This window comes from Kwoniella shivajii, chromosome 1 (genome assembly GCF_035658355.1).
Source record: "Kwoniella shivajii chromosome 1, complete sequence".
In the NCBI taxonomy this organism is placed as follows: Eukaryota; Fungi; Basidiomycota; class Tremellomycetes; order Tremellales; family Cryptococcaceae; genus Kwoniella; species Kwoniella shivajii.
In genome coordinates this window covers 2,152,845-2,169,712 of record NC_085908.1, presented here as the reverse complement: position 1 = coordinate 2,169,712, position 16,868 = coordinate 2,152,845, and the positions used below count along the sequence as shown (strand labels likewise).

General features: G+C 43.3%; 5 protein-coding genes across 5 annotated transcripts; 2 read left to right on the top strand and 3 right to left on the bottom strand.

Annotated features, from left to right (window-relative positions):
- Window positions 1-336: 336 nt before the first annotated feature.
- IL334_000818 (uncharacterized protein) lies at window positions 337-2,185 on the top strand (the record flags this gene model as incomplete). The annotated part of the gene is made up of 6 exons (XM_062932581.1): window positions 337-481; window positions 549-659; window positions 801-1,356; window positions 1,418-1,562; window positions 1,660-1,895; window positions 1,987-2,185. 6 exons carry the CDS (start codon window positions 337-339, stop codon window positions 2,183-2,185), a joined length of 1,392 nt encoding a protein of 463 aa, XP_062788632.1.
- Window positions 2,186-2,292: 107 nt separating this feature from the next.
- IL334_000817 (uncharacterized protein) lies at window positions 2,293-3,523 on the bottom strand (the record flags this gene model as incomplete). Its single annotated transcript, XM_062932580.1, has 4 exons — window positions 2,293-2,514; window positions 2,614-2,739; window positions 2,836-3,192; window positions 3,266-3,523. 4 exons carry the CDS (start codon window positions 3,521-3,523, stop codon window positions 2,293-2,295), a joined length of 963 nt encoding a protein of 320 aa, XP_062788631.1.
- Window positions 3,524-4,681: 1,158 nt separating this feature from the next.
- On the top strand, window positions 4,682-9,274 carry IL334_000816 (uncharacterized protein; the record flags this gene model as incomplete). The annotated part of the gene is made up of 11 exons (XM_062932579.1): window positions 4,682-4,770; window positions 4,993-5,112; window positions 5,195-6,338; window positions 6,401-6,817; window positions 6,877-7,300; window positions 7,372-7,544; window positions 7,611-8,009; window positions 8,066-8,255; window positions 8,331-8,941; window positions 9,009-9,176; window positions 9,236-9,274. 11 exons carry the CDS (start codon window positions 4,682-4,684, stop codon window positions 9,272-9,274), a joined length of 3,774 nt encoding a protein of 1,257 aa, XP_062788630.1.
- A 656-nt stretch (window positions 9,275-9,930) lies between these two features.
- On the bottom strand, window positions 9,931-12,539 carry IL334_000815 (uncharacterized protein; the record flags this gene model as incomplete). The annotated part of the gene is made up of 12 exons (XM_062932578.1): window positions 9,931-10,094; window positions 10,172-10,193; window positions 10,270-10,366; window positions 10,466-10,723; window positions 10,812-11,131; window positions 11,208-11,280; window positions 11,371-11,469; window positions 11,556-11,620; window positions 11,705-11,796; window positions 11,883-11,898; window positions 11,960-12,061; window positions 12,201-12,539. 12 exons carry the CDS (start codon window positions 12,537-12,539, stop codon window positions 9,931-9,933), a joined length of 1,647 nt encoding a protein of 548 aa, XP_062788629.1.
- A 693-nt stretch (window positions 12,540-13,232) lies between these two features.
- IL334_000814 (uncharacterized protein) lies at window positions 13,233-16,533 on the bottom strand (the record flags this gene model as incomplete). The annotated part of the gene is made up of 10 exons (XM_062932577.1): window positions 13,233-13,389; window positions 13,486-13,901; window positions 13,970-14,181; window positions 14,248-14,338; window positions 14,395-14,562; window positions 14,619-15,465; window positions 15,527-15,608; window positions 15,671-15,746; window positions 15,800-16,153; window positions 16,213-16,533. The coding sequence occupies 10 exons, from the start codon at window positions 16,531-16,533 to the stop codon at window positions 13,233-13,235; spliced, it is 2,724 nt and encodes a 907-aa protein (XP_062788628.1).
- Between the last annotated feature and the right edge of the window lie 335 nt (window positions 16,534-16,868).

Below are 16,868 nucleotides of genomic sequence, written 5' to 3'. Positions count from 1 at the left end.
GAAGGGTTTTTCAAGGTGAGATAATTGTTGTAGGTCATCGCTCTTCGTCTCAACTTTTCAAAATGATCAAAAGTGGAGGTCTGAGCGGAATGTGGCGGAATTCAGCACAGTCAGGAGATTCCAAAATGTGGCAAACACGTGTTTAGTGTTTCCAAGAATACATATATGCCCCGCAGCTCGCATGCAATTGAATTCCCTCCACGTACCATCGCGAGTATAAAGCAATATCATCAACGTGAAGCAGTTATATACTCATAATTAGCGTTCAACTCCAACCTCCAAAATCCCATTCCATCACCCCCCAGCTACCTCAGATAGGTTTTGGCCGTCAGTAAAATGAGGACATCATTCTTCCTCGCTCCATTCCTATCTTTACTAGGATTGATATCCGCTCGTTCATCAACCGGCGATAAAGTGTTAGTAGTTCTCGAACCAAGCGTTCAAAAAGATGATTATTCGAAATTCTGGAAATCATTGAAAGGTGAGCTTGACGTTCACGTCCCACTGGACTACCTATGAAAAGAGGCTCACGTCTTTGAGTGTCATAGATCGAGGCTTCGAGCTTACTTTCAAGGAACCTAAAGATAAAGATGCGGAATTAGTGAAATATGGAGAATTAAATTATGATCATCTAATAATGTATGCCCCTGGAGCGAAATGTGAGTTGGAGTAACTCTATCGTGCAGTCCATCTGGCTCTCCTCTATATGGGTGCTACAGGATTGTCCTTACACTGTCTGCGACTCACGTTACATACTGGCGTAGCTGACATCTTATGCCTTTGTCCACATGTTATTTTAGCATTCTCACCTTCTTTATCACCTAAATCAATATTGAATGCCCAATTCTCTGGATTGAACACATTATACTTCCTTTCACCAGACTTGACTGAATCAAACAGAGAGCTGTTACGCGAATACGATATCGAATTCATCGAACCTTCTTTAACTTTGTTAGATGCTTTTAACCATCCGCCAGAATCTTCAATTTCAACAGTCCTTTTACCACCGACTTCATCCATCCCAGATTCCAACGGAGAGATAATTTCTGCGTCTACATCATCAGGTGGTCCAATCGTTTACTCGAGTGGGACAGTACACACAACAGGTCAAAATCCTTTCTTGGTAGATATACTCCACGCTACAAAATCATCTTACATAGGAAAAGATAAAGCATCAAAAGGAGAAGACAACGATAATGCAAGTAAATCCAAAGAACCTATATTGAATGGTAAAAAAGCAACCCTAGTCAGCGCTCTACAATCTAGAGATAATGTCAGAATAGGTTTTGTAGGTACTGGTCAATTAATAAAGGATGATTGGTGGGGTACGGAGGTAGCTACAAAGGAGGGAAAGAGGTAAGTTTGTCATTACACTTCTTCGAAAAGGAACCAGACTGACGTTATCATGTACGTCTAGCATCAAGACCGGAAATGCAGATTTCATTTCTGATTTCTCTAAATGGATCTTCCAAGAAACTGGCGTGGTCAAAATCATCGATTCTACACATTATCGAAAAGGTGAAACAGAACCTAGAGAATTATACACCAAAAAGGACGAGATCGTGCGTGATTTACTTTTCTTGTCACCTTTCTCCTATCCTCTCCACCTACGGTGTGCTGTTTGTATTTCTGGCTGACTTAACATACGTCCCGTTTTAGACCTACTCCCTCACCCTTGCTAAACACTACACCACCTCGAACGGTACCTCCGCTTGGGGACCATTCGAAGTTGATGACCTTCAATTAGATTTCACGATGCTTGATCCTCACGTTAGAACTGCTTTGACTCAAGATAAATCTACTTCTGCGGAAATAGGTACGAATTACAAAGCCAAATTCATAGCTCCTGATAGACACGGTGTATTCAAATTCGTTGTTGGTTATTGGAGAACTGGGTGAGTTGCCTTACTCCGCTTTCGTCTCCTGGATGTTTACGTTGTCACGGATTCCCAAACATATGCTCATTGTATTCCTTCCGTATCCTAGCTGGAGTTACATACAATCATCTACTACAGCTTCAGTGGTTCCATTGAGACACGATGAGTACCCAAGATTTATCACCGGAGCTTGGCCATACTACATCGGAGCTTGTAGTACGAGTGTTACATTCTTGATCTTCTGCGCTCTTTGGGTTAGTCTAGGTGAAACTGATAAAGATAGAAAAGGCAAGAAGAAGGCTGAATAGGTGGTACGCCAGATGAATACATAGACAGCGAGAAGTTGAGTTCAGTGCATGCAACCAAAATGCAAATGCCATCCTAATATTCACCTTTTTCTACCGTGTTCAACAAGTCACGAACCAATCAAAGTACCGCCAGCGAATTGATGAGCTCTACCAATGATTCTAGCTTTTCTAATCTCCTCATCCCATCTAAGTGTCAATTCACCACCTCTCTGACTACACTGTAGAGCTATAACCTCTATTTTAGGATTATCCCGTAAGTGTTCTGGGAGGTATTTATTTGCAGGAGAAGCAAGGTAATATCCACATAAATCTGCATGAGCCGAACCGGTCTATAGAAGCCTCGATCAGTTAGGTAGGTCAAGGAATAGATAAGAAGGATTCGACCATGCAAATTCATCATGGTACAATGTCGAAAGACCAAGACTTACAACTGGATCTTCATCGAGTCCTAAACCAGGTCCGAAGACTCTTGATTTGATATGTAGTCTATTGGATTCTTCCGTTGATTTCAGCGTATCAATCTGGGTGATTACCATTGATTTAGAGAAAGTGACCTGATTGATCGAAACCGGACGATAACATCAGCATTTGATCTTCAGACATCGTATCGTTCCACAGCGCTAAATTTACGGTCAAAGAGGCGAACTTACAAGTGATTTGAAATCAATTTGTATATCCCTAATATCCACTTTATCGGATATTTGGACTATTGGACTTCTATCACCGCTATATAAACATTCAGATATACCTAGAATATCTCCACTGTCCAATAAACCCAAAGCGACTGATAATCTTTCGATTTCATCCTCTGAACCTCTAGTCCCTGCTTTCGATAGATATTCATCTTCCATACCTGGTAATGTGATTTCAATCCCATCATCTTCAGTCTTTATGGCAGTCAAAGTACCACTATATCGAGTACTGAATTCGACTTTATCCAAAGAAGGATATAACGAGAATAGAACTTTTGAAGTAGCTAAAGTTGCATGTCCACATAGATGTACTTCCTACGGACACAGATAAATGTGAGACCCATCTATCAGATCCAAATGCTTTCTCTACCTCAAGAATGAAGCGTACCTCTTGTACTGTGAACCATCTCAATTCCCATCTGCCTATCGTATCTGTCTCTGCTTGCGAAGGTGAAGATAATGGAACTAGAAAAGCTGTTTCTGAATAGTTGAAATCTTTCGCGACGTTCAATAACCAGCGTTCATCTTTCCATCTTTCGTCTTGATCATCCGGAAAAACAACTACAGAAGCTTGATTGCCACTGTGAAGATCATCGTTCACTATGAAAGCGTTCACCAGATGAAATGGCAATGATGATGTTAACATTCTGTAAGCTTGTCATGAAAAAGGATCACTTTTCGACTGTTGGGATCGGTGATTTTTGCATTGAATATATCGTATATCGGAGACTGATATCTGTTACGTAAAACGACTAAAACGTGGGGTAATCATGCTGTCAAGCTGCGGGGTTCGTGGTCAAAGCGTACATCATCATCAAAGAGTGATTTCCTTAACTTGTTAACATTTCTCAATTGAGGGTTCCATATACATATACATATACATATACATATCATTCCCCTTCTTCTTCTTCTTTCTTCTCCATAAGTCATCCAATACCATCTCTTTCTCATTTTTCGACCCAGAGTCACTCGCACTTGACTATCAAAAAGCACAAAAGTGCTGTGCATCCCTCACGACAGAAAACATAATTGCATTCAAGGAACGACATACAGAAAAAGTAGGCATTGCAGTGCATTTTTACCCTACCCTACGATACCTTATATACATGCACACAGTCATCTATATCGTCGGACTATCGATCTTATAATTCTTCTTCACACTCTACATCATATTCGTTACTGGTAGAACTGTCTACTTCAAAGGACGTAGTGGATTGAAGCATATCCGTGAGTATCTCATTCTACGTCATCATCGCCTTTCCAACGCTTTCAGACTTTCTACAAACAGTCATATTCTAACGCCCCTTCGATGTATGTATATTACTATATCAACATTTGGCCTCCCCTATACAGTCCTAAATTTACTCACTCAAAGGACTACTCCATTTAACCATACTTTTACGAAAAATCCGTCAACCTAACGACCAGTTTCTAGACTTACTTGACGACAAGGGTATCTTTCCACACATTCACTTTTACACTTGCACATAAGGGGGTGAGTGATTTGTTGAACGTTTCATATATATCCTCCAACCCTCATTGACTCCAACGGCGCACAGTGCAGTCACTCTCACTCCTTCTCATCTCGCCTGTCTCATTTAGATTTCCATCTAATTGCTCATATTGCCTATTCACATCACTTCACAGAAAGGCCTCCACTCGTTCACTGCTTTGCATTGATCCTTTCACTATCCTCCGCATCACAAATTCCCCCTTCAGTCTACCTCACCGACCTAACTGATCAACATATCTGGTCAATTGAGCATACCCTAAGGACAGTACATTCGATATATCATAGCGCATAATGTCATTGAGCCCAGATAAAATAGCTGGTTTCAGAAGTAGAGAAGGTAGAACTCCGCCCCCAGCACCTAGCGCTGCTTATGCCAAAAGGTGAGCTCGTCCTTTCGTATGCTCCGCTCAACCCTTCTTTGCTATTCAAGCAGGAAGCGACTTCTTATGACAAGCAATCGCTTCCTTAACGTATCTCCTCACTATGTCCCCTCTTCTCCTGCTCCCCTATCCTTCCTTCCTCCTGTGCCATGTATCGCCTTTGTACCTACTCTATCGATCGTTTTCAAGCCAGCGATAATCATGTGCTAACTCTACAAATAGGGCTCGGGAGATCATCGAGAATGAGACGGGTTTCAAGCCAACAGCAGGTTTAAACTCGGAAGATGATGAAGTTGCCGTTGATAATGGAGTCGCGGCTGGATACAGGAGGGCAAGGGCTGGGTGAGAAGCGTTTCGCCTGACATGATGTGCTAGGGAGCTATTCTCTGTGTGACACTTGACTGACGTTCCTTCTCAATCACAGTACCATGCCTTCCAACTTACAGGAAGCCGCTCAACGTTACACCGGCTCCTCTGACGAACCAACGCCGACCTCTGCCACTTCCGCTGCATCCTCCAGTGCGGCAACATACACCCGTACTTCTGCGCTGTCTCCCGCCTATCCACAGGTGACTGCTAGACCGACACTCAGGCATGCTGCCTCCTCCGCTGCGGATCTTGAAACCGCGTCCGCTTCCAATCGTCTACGTTCCGGCTCTCTTACTTTACCTGGTACAGGACTAGGAGATGCTTTTGGTCACGGGCCATTCAGCAATGCTTGGCTTTCAAACCCCGGTCTGACTACCTCTAATACTCCCGCCCGATCACCACTAGGTCATCCATCACAGACAGGCGAAGAAGAACCTGCCTCTTATACTTCTCCTGAGTCAGCTGCTCTCGCCACAGATGATCTCAACTCCACTCTTGGCTACCTAGGTCTTGCCGATGGAGGTGATCTCATGCAGCTCCCACCAGCTTCGATGTCTGAACTACGTAATCAAGCCCAACGAGCCATAGCTAATTCGGGCCCGGCCAGTCGATTGCGAGCGAGTACCGTGTCAAACTTTGCTCGACCATTTAGACCATCGGTGACGTCTGGCACTGCGTATGGTAATAATGCGTACGAAGAAAGGAATGAGGCAGAAGAGGCTCTTGCTAGAGCTATTGACAATCTTGGGATGTACGATCAAGGTGGTTATTCCGAATCAGATCTTCATCTTGCAAATCTATATGCTCCATCAAATAATTATCAAGGGAAAGAGACGACTCGGCCCAGAGCCACAACTATTGGTGCTTTGGATCATCCTCAGAGGAGACCGATGACGAGAGGAAACAGTCATTTAGCTTCGATCCCTCAATCTCCAGTTCATGCCGAACATCTGGGAACACCATACGGATATGCTCACCTCTCAAAATCCAGAGATTCTAGTCGGGGTCCAAGATTATCTATCTCTTCTCATACTTCTAGAACTGGAACTCCAGATGTAGAGAAAGGTGCCTCAACGCCTCAAATACCTACTCGAAGTTTGTGGATCGGAAACTTGGATGTCAATGCCACTAGTGATGCCTTGTTGAACGTCTTTGCTCCTTACGGTGGAATTGAAAGCGTACGAATGCTGCCGGAAAAGGTGGGTCTTTCATCGGTTGGTTTCAGCAGTGCACAACTATGCTGATGCATGTCTTTGTATAGACATGCGCATTCGTCAACTTCATGGATAAAACAGACGCCATTCGAGCTCGAGATGATGTGTTGAACCGGCTCGGCGGACATGTTTCAGCTTTATCTGAAACCGCTCCGGTTCGGATTGGTTTTGGAAAGATCGATTCAGCTCCCAATGGGCCTTCCTTGAGTACAGTTGCTCCTCCGCCTCCTAATCTGGTCTTCACCGCTGGACCCGTGCTGAACAGTACTCCGGCGATCACTGTTCCACCTCCTGCCAACACCAGCATATCAATGAGCCCTGACCAGAAAGATGGTGAACAAAGTTCTTTGCCTACTAGAGCCCTTTGGGTTGGTAGTATTCCTGGGACAACTAGTCCAAGCACGTTATTGCAGATTTTCTCACCTTTTGGCCCTGTTGAATCGGCCAGGATATTGATGAACAAGGTAAGTCAAGCTTCAACAACGATCATCCTTGCGTACGCTGATGATCATGGGATCTGTAGTGCTGTGGTTTCGTCAATTTCGAACGACTAGATTCAGCTGTTTCCGCCCGAAACGCATTGAACGGGCGTGATATCCTAGGGAGCGATGTTGGAGCCATCCGAATCGGTTTTGCTAGGGTACCAACTAGATCACCCATATTAGGCGGTCCAGACGACGAGATCAGCTCTCCTGGTAAATTGGGTGATGCTCTAGATACCGTGCAAGGCGCTGCATCTGTGACTACCGCACAGCAAATGTCTGTTGAAGGCGGTGGACTAGAGAATTATAGAAGTCAACTTGTATTAGACTTAGTCAAACAAGGTGTCCATGAGCAAGTTATTGAGAAAGGTCTAGATAACGATGGAGTAGTCAGTGATCAGCAGATGATTATGCAGGTGTTTAGTCAGAAAACGGAAGAAGACGGCGACATCAAAGCTGCTGCTGGTGAGTTTTTCGCTTTTTTTTGTCCTGTTCGTACGGAAAGAAAAGACATGAAGCTCAATTGTTCATTACAGAATCTCGCCCTCCCGTTACCTACTATTCCAGTATCCCGCTCGTGGGAGATCGACCCAGCAGAAGATCTGATTCTGCGAGACTAAAAGAATTGAGGAAACAGCTTGACGCAGGTCAATGCACCCAAGAAGACGTGGATGCAATCACTCACGAATTAATGGACGAGTGTGCAGAAGTAAGTTTCATCCTTTGCCCATCTTACTATTGCGGACGTTGCAGTCTGACACTCATGTTTTTCCAGCTCGCAAGCGATTACATCGGTAATACCGTCATCCAGAAGCTGTTTGAACGCAACGGTCAGCCAGCAAGATTAGCGATGTTGGAACGGATCGCTCCCCAATTAGCTACTATCGGTATCCACAAAAACGGAACCTGGGCGGCACAGAAGATTATCGAATGCGCAGTAACACCCGAAGAAAGACATATGATCATTGATCATATCAGGTCTTTTACTCCGCCGTTGATGTGTGATAGTCTGGGCAATTACGTATGCGCCGGTACATTGAAGTTTGGTCCTCCATGGAATGATTATGTTTTCGATGCTATGACCGATAGACTTTGGGATATCGCTCAAAACAGATTTGGAGCAAGATGTATGAGAACTTGTCTGGAGAGTAACAGTACCAGTCTGTACCAAAAGGTAAGTTGGTCCACGTCGTATGAAGGAGCAACTCTATAGCTAAAACAAACTTGTAGAAACGAATCTCCACTGGAATCATCCTCAACTCCATCCCTCTTGCCACTAATCCCAATGGGGCTTTACTGCTTACTTGGCTAGTCGACACCTCCAACTTGCCGGGCAGGTATGGGTTATTGGCGAATCGATTCGTACCCCATATTGCTCATCTATGCACCCATAAGCTGGCTTCTTTGACTGTTTTACGAGGTGAGCGCTTATTTGTGTTTGCTACTTTGTTGTTTGTGTTGCGAACGAAGAAGCTCACTTTGTGGTACCGTTCAGTCATGACTCAAACCACGGAGCCGATTGCAGCCAATAATCTCATTCAATCTATCTTTATCTCGAATAACGATCAAACGCTTATCGAGATCTTGAGCGATGCAAACAACGGTTCTCAAGTAATCGGTAAAATTCTCGCCATCAATAATATTCCCCAGGACCAGAAAGCTCAAATGACCGAGACCGTGCGAAAGGTTCTTCCTGGTATCAAAGCTTCCAACACACCTCCTTATAGAATGTTATTAGAGGCGGTCGGATTACCTGTACCTGCTGGGTACATAAACAATTCTTCACCCTTTGGAAGACCCCAGCAACCTAATGGAGGCATGTGGCAGCAGTCGTTCGGTATGAGCGCGCAACAAGCATTTTACGGCGGTGGCAATGGATATCAACAACCTTATCCCTCGATGGCTACTATGAATAATCTATCACCGTTGTTGATCCCTCAGAATATGCCCTTGGGCCATTCGATGAGAGGGGGCAGTCCCAACTCGACACCAAATGCTAATCATTCACCAAGAACTCCGATAGCGAGATTCAGTGCAGGTCCGAATGGCATGGGAAGAATGAGTCCCAACAGCATGATGAGTCCTGGTTCAGATCCTTTCAATCCTGTAGGTCCTTCCTCTGCCGTTCACGGAGTTTTGCAATACCAGGTCTCAGTGACTGATTTTTGATTAGTTTGCATCCCCTTCCATTGACCTTCCTGGAGCTCAACACGCTTCAATGCGGATGGGATCCGCGCTTGCACAACCTCCTGTAACGTTTGGCTCTCAGCCTGACATTGGTGGTTTAGGTATTGGTGCTCAACAAGGCGATGGAAATGGATTGTACTATAGTCAACGCATGGTGAGTGACACATTTGAACCCCCGCCTCTTTCCATGACTGACAACAGGGGTGAAAACAGGGTAGATCAATGTACGGTCAAGCTGCGGGGTATCAATAGAGTGAAAGGCAAAAATCGATGTGCATACATGTAAGATAGCATGAAGAAGAAGATAAAGATTTCGCCCGGAGCGGATTTCACAACATAAGAGAACGTCGCAGAAACATGAAAGATCACAAATTATAAACGCAAAAAAACGAAAGATCCAAAGAATAAACGCTTCCACATGGCATGAAATGATGAGAGATTCAATCGATGTATACGCCAATATCACTTAACGATCCTTAAAGTAACATCAATGGGAAACCGAAAATGGAAATAGTCAATATAAAAAACCATATACATGTATATAGTCAAAGTAACAAAAGGAAAAGGTGGAAGTAAATATAGAAGGATAGGGATAAGAAAGGATAGGATAACTCGTATGGCTTCAAAGAGGATGGATTTCATTGCATATTTCAGATTATAAACAAAACATCAACGAGCTGAGAGAAAGTAGAAAGATAAGAATGCATTTTTCTTGTGTCATATACACCTGACCGTCTGGTGAAGCAGAACTTCAACACCGTCTTCTATGTCAAACTGTATAACGAATGATCAGATCAGAGACACGAGATTTTCTCGTAGTGGAGCACATTCATGCATAACGAGCCTTTATTGGTGTCCGTTTGTCAGACTTTGGGTAATAACGCGTGTTCTAGACTCAAATGATCTACTTATGAACCTTCACCAAAATGAGTAGCGCAATAAGGAGATCTCTCTCTGACCGATTTCCCTTTTTTGTACAAGTAAAATGGGATTGGGACCAATCCAATTGAAACCATTGATAAAAGGAATAAAGCCCATTGATTACCCATGCCTACGAACATCTGTTCTGCGACTATCGCGATTGAAATATTAGCTATCGTTCTCTATTTCAACCAAATAAGATCGCATAGGGGGAGAAATGGTACCTACATAATGGGAATATTGCTCCGACCTATATCGATGGAAATGAACATTCTTTTAGTCGATCGATTCTTGTAACCTAGATTAACTGAAATACAAAAACTCACAATGTTTCTAACGAATACGACTCCACCCAAAGCAGAAGCTGAATAATGACCGTATCCATCAACAACATAATTCAAAATAGCAGCAAGGATGATATAACTGATATCATAACGACCAACGTCAATCGATCAATTGATCAGCAACTCAATTTGGCATCTCGATGACAATTCAGGATAGCTTTGCTGTGGTAAAACTCACAATCCAAATCCAAAGAGAGTAAATCCAATTATGGGTGCTATCCAAGGTAGATAATTATAACTTGTCCAAGATGCAATCATTAATCCAATAGGACAAAATGGTGTAGCCCATAAAGCTGACCACCATCTAGCTTCTGGATTTGAAAATCCTTTTTCTGCGCATAATTGATGATATTTCTTTTCTTGTAAAGGTGTTAAAGCGAATCCCAAAAAGGCTCCTACCACATACGCCAAGAATGTTAAATTGACTGTACCGGAACTGACAAGCATTTCGTGATCAGCTAGCTATACTTAATTTAACTTGCGTATTTTTGAATACCTATCACTCAAGTCAACAAGTCACTCACTGAGTCCAGCCATGTCCATTATTTCCACTGCCAAAAACCAACGGGAAAGCTTCATTACTTAGAAAAATCATTCCAAATGCGAATCCATTTATACCAGCACATAAATAAGTGATAGGTTCCGTAAATAAGAATTTGAATGGTCGAATAATCGTAACTTTATATAAATGCGATGGATCTTTCTTCACTAATTCATGTTCAGCGTAAAAAGGTAGATTGGTCTCTTTCCTTAATAAAGCCGTTTTACGTGATATGATTATCGTATCTCTTGTCTCTGGTAAAAAGAAATAAATCACAAAGATGAATGTACCGAATATTATCAACTGGACGAAGGGTAGATGGGTTGTCAACGTCAATCATCTTTGAGATAGTGTGGATAAATGGCCACTGATTACTCACATATGTCCAGTATAACCATCTCCACCCTTGAGTTTGAGCCAAATAACCTGAAAGAGCATTACCCAACGGAGGTCTAACACAACGATACAAAAACGATTCAGTGATTCATAGAATGAGATCAATCGCGCAGCAATAATCCAATTCCTGGACTAGAACTACTCACCCATCGGCACTACTAAGAGCATAAATGGCAACAGCCATACCACATTCATCTATTCCAAACAAATCATGGACGACACCACCTGTATTTGCTAATGGGGTACTATATTCCATAGTTGCAATTCAGTCCACAAGCCCTTCAAACATGCCGTATGGGGGATTTATTGGGGGTTTTAATGAGAAACTCACCTTCCTGCTAAACCTTGGATGAAACGACAAACTAAGATTGTAGCTAAATTTTGCGCTAGAGCAAGCTGGAACCGCACAGCAAGTCAGTATCAGAGATATTTGAACACTGTGTGGGAAAACATGGATAGAGACACAGAAGAAGAGCTTACGGGTATTTGGAAGATGGTAAATATAGTCCATGATACTAGATATACGGGTCTTCTACCCCAATATTCGCTCAAAGGAGCCAAGAACATCGGTCCTGCAATCAGTCGGCTAGTTGAGCATTTTTCATTTCTGATTTGCTCGGTGTATAGCACATCTTGAGTTGTATTTCGTAAGACTTACCGAAAGCGAATCCAAGCTACAAACGAGAGATCCAGGTTGTGTCAGACACAACTTTCGGTAGAAAATTAGGTACTCACGATATACAAGCTCAATCCCAAAGTTCCCAATTCAGAGCCGAATCCAATTTCTTCCTCCATTTGCTCAACGCCAGTACTATATCCTGATACGCAAAGACATACCTACAGATTCGAGTCATTTATTCAGCTTCATTCTCTCATCTAGCGCAGAATAGCATGACTGCAGGAGTGTAGCATGAAACGGTAGGAGAACTGTAAATCATCCCAGACAAGCACTGCTATAGAGATGCAATGAACTTACCAAATTGTTAAGAAGTGATGCTAATCCTACCAAACCATATCTTTTCCAATTTTTCCAACTTCTGGGACTCGTTGGATCTCCAGGTAAACTCTTAATCAACAAATTACCTGAATCATCTTTCTTCCATACCATAGCATGATTATCAAGTAATATTGATTCTACCTCTTTCGATAAACCCAGATCTATAGATCCGACAACTTGATGCTCCGTTAGATTTTGATCAGGCTTGGTACCTTGTTGAGCTTCTAGGTGGTCTTGCGTTCGGGGTAATTTTTCATGCGTTATTTCAGGCGATCCACCGTTAATAGTGGATTCACCATTTTGACTTGTTGTGGTCATGGTCTTCAGAAGGCAGATTGATGTTATCGCCAGTTTAAAAAACAGCTCAGACAGTTTTGAATGTATATTCAGTCAGAAGGTAAGAGCCTTCAAGTTATCATGAAACATCTCTATTTGACTAAATCTCATTCTTTCCGTATACAGGCCAATCGGTCAATGAAAGGTTTCGTATCCCCTGCTTACTCAACATGAATAAAATATTATTGTACTGATTTAAGTTATTCTTAGCTCCCCCTCATCGTCAGTGGGGTCCCTCCACTCTCACATTTCTTGTGACCATCTTTGATGCAGTACTAGTACAACAAGATCAGTAGCAGGCGCAGCATTACCGAAGATTACCCAAAATCGACAAACGCTAATTGACGTCTTGTCAACGATGACATCGTCGCCCTCATCACCGATTTTTTTGGGCCTTTACGTCCGCGGGAATGTACACCGATTGTCAAAAGTTTTGCCGAGAAATACGGCAGCAGTTACGTACACTGCTCAAGAAAAAGTAATTATGGCTTTTGCCGAAACAGCGCTGCAGATGTTGGCTTGGGGAATTACCAGTATTTGTTTATCGTATGCTTAACGAGATAGAAAATGTAGTCATAGTCTTATATGTGGAAGCACAGACGACTATATCCATCTGTTCTTTAATGATGTTGTTGTCAAGATGCATATGTGTCATTTGTATAACACAAATCTCGGTTAAACACCCTGTCCAACAGTCCAGTTGAAAGGTTGGAATTTCTGTCCTAATTGTCTTGCTCTTTCTTTATTCATGTTGTGATCCATTTTTCTAGGTTTTCTCCATTTACGAGGTTCCAATCCTAGTATATTACCTATTACTTCTGCTGCGAAATATCTATTTTGATCCAGTACAATATCCGTCAGTACATTTATATATGCTGCTCTTCTTGAGTTCAGAGGGGTTGATAGACTGGAGCGATATCTGACTCACCTTGGGAACTCATCTTCTTTACTTCCCGCACCACCGACATCGCCTTCGGCCTCCTCGTCTTGACCTCCGCCTGCACCTGTACCAGATTCACCAACACCTTCAATCACATGACCATATCCCTTTTCACCTTTATAATCCCATTGAACCATGAAATAAGGTAAATTCGGAACCATCATTCTCCTAAATCCACCTGGTCTCGAAGAGAAATCGATAATCTTCTTATGTTGCGTCCATTCCCCTTCTGAAGATAAGATTGACTCTCTAAAGTAAGCAGGTAGATCCTGAAAAGTCTCGAATGGTACTGGTATAGCTTCAATACAAGTATGTTTCTGATGTTTAAATGATAGAACAGTTTCGAAGAAGATTACTCCGTGATTCGTTTGAGCGTGCATCCGCATCAAACATTTCATGAAGTTCTATAGGCACAGATTCGCAAGGATCAGTAAGACGTTGCACAAGGTTGTAATGAAACGAGGACACTCACCTTGACTTCGTCCCAATCCTCATCTTCCATCTCCAACGTACTTAGATGGTGCTGAAGTGGTACAATTAAGCAATGTCCAGATACCAATTCTTCATATTGCGTACAACACATGTACGTTCTAGTACCTAACGCGACAACGGCAGCGAGGGGAGGTCGGTCATCTTGATAACAGAATGGACACGAATCTAATGCTTTCTTCGTACGAGCATAGTCTATCGTAGATGCAAGAGGATTACCAAACACCCTCCTTCCAATAGTTCGTAAATCGCTTTACTTACCGTTGATAGCAAAAGCACGTTTCATGGCATCGCTTTTCATCTTCCTTCTTGCCAGTTTCTCCACGTTGTCATCCATGTAATCCACATCAGACTATACGCTGGGTCAATATCGTGTGTATACTGATAGACAGAAACTTGACTACTCACTGCAAATTTGGCATCTCGGCTTATTGCAGCTGCCATTTCCGCATCCATGTTCTTCTGATCCTGCGACCCAGCGCCGAATTTCTCCTGACGAACGAGCTCACCTAGGGATTGGTTATCGTCGTCTGCATTATAACGAAGGATATTTCCTTCCTTGTCTCTTGTTTCGAACTGCTCACGAATGTTAGTTAACAGAAATCATGTTAGTATAATCTTGAGAAGCTTACCTTTTCGACCTTTTTCCTTCTGTTACCCGGCTGTTGACTGGGATCATCCACTTGACCAGTCCCTACGTCATATAGTTTTCCTCTACCGTCGAGGGTAGGAAGAACCTGAACTTCTACTCTGTTCCCTTTCTCGTCAGTCCTACCAAGTTGTCCTTGCAAGCCATTCTCATTGCCACTGCCTTCCCACATCCCGCCGTTCTCACCAGCTTTCTCCGACTTGATGCGTTCATTTTCGTATTCTTCTTCCAAAGAAAGGGCGTTTGGATCGTCCATGAGTTTCGCTCTTATGACTTTGGCTTGTAGCTTGTTTAGTTGTTCAGTCGTTAAAGGTGGTTTGGAAGATGTTGGATCAGGGTTTTGCATCTGTCCCGCTTGGGATTGAGTGTTGAATGGATATCCTGAGCCTGAGCGAGTGAGTGTGGTAGGAGTGAAAACGCTTGGGATAGGTGTAGAAACCCTTGGTGCAGTTCCTAAACCGCTTGCCCTTGTAGGTCCAGGTGTACCAAAGCTTTCTGCACGACGTAGATCATCGACTCTTCCAGAAGGAGTCTGGAAGTCATTCTCCTCGCCGGGCCGTCTGAACCCTGCCCTTGAGCTTGGCCTACTGGTGCCAAAGTCATCCCCACCAGAAGGGTTGGTGAACATGAATCTTCTTCCACTGGTATCTGGTGTTCGCATACCCGACGATCCTCCTCCGGGAGTTGAGAATCCATCAGACCCTCCTGGACCACGACGCGTTTTACGTCTCGACTCTCTTTCTTCTACGATACGACGTTCTTCGACGGCTGCTTGGAATTCCTCTAGATTGCCATATCGTTCCAAAGCTACATCTTCAACTTCCCGTCCTCTTCACGGAATCATTAGCCTATGTTTCGGTGAATGGTCGTGGTGCGCAGATCTTAACATACTGTTCATCTGCTTGTTCAAACAACCGTTTCAATTTCATCATTCTCCATTGATATCCTGGTCCACCGGGTGTGGCTTTCTTTTCTGTCAATACGAGAACCTTTAGTCAGCTTTGATCTGAATTGCATCCCATCCATATAGCTTACCTTTGACTTCGTACTCGTCAACGTTCTTCCCTTCCAGCAACTGAGTATTCAGCTCGAACCGCTTGTCCACGACGAGCTATTTCATGATTGTCAGCAACTGCTTCATTGCCGCATAGTGAGTCAGCTCACCTTGGAAGGGTCCGGCAAATCAGCCTTTGGATCTTTCCTCTCATGTACTGTGCCTAATCCTTCGAAGAAATCCATTCCTCCACCTAAATTCCTGTTCGTAGATATTTCATTGCCATAGCCTTCAGTCTCACCGCCACTGTCAGCTGGGGCAGCTCTTCCTGCACTTCGAGGGATGTTGTTACTGAAAGCCGGCATGGTTGAAGTTGTGCCATCCAGAGGTTCGAGCATCCATGAATCCCTTTCTCTGCCTTGGGTACCGGTAGAAGTGGTCCCTGGTAACGGTACTTTCGGCTTGGGATCTGACGGGTTGGACTGTAAGGATAGGGAGTCTGAGGTAGGAATATTTGCTACTGCCTATCAGAAGAAGTATTAGCTGAACGATGCGCTTAAAGCTCAAAGAAAGATGTTCTCACCGTATCCTCCGCACCTTTCTCAACCCACATAGATTCGTCATAATCGTCATCTACTGTATCTATCCCTTTTTCTGATCGCTTTTTGTCCTTCTTCGCTCTTTTTCGCTCCTTCCTCTCTTCTTCAGTCTCATCTCGTTCTCTTTCCTTATCCTTTCGGTGCCTCCTATGTCGATCTTCATCGTCGTCATGCCGAGATGATCGATGATTGTGACTGTGTTTTTCACGTTTTGATGCGGGAGAACGATCTCGCTTATCCTTGTCGCGATGTCGTCCTGCGGGTGACCTTGATCGAGGACGATCTTTTCGAGATGATTCTCCCATATTTACCTAGTGCAAAACAGGCTGCTGTCCAAGAGTTCGCTGATACCTCTTGTCGAGCAATACTATTATGTATACCTGTACTCTTCGGTCAATGGACCTAAGAATAGATGTGTTTTGGTCTAGTGACGTCGAGTGATGATGGGTATTACGTAACCGACGTGTCAAGAGATGAGATGTAAATATCACCCCCACTTTGTTTGTATGGTGTTGTGAAGGCTTTTTTTCCTTTTTTGGTCTTAATATGTTGCTGTTTTTCTTTGGTTTCCTTTTCCAACTGTTTGGTGTCTGGTCTCGTCGCGACTTTTGCATTAATCTTGTGTCATTCTCTTATACGT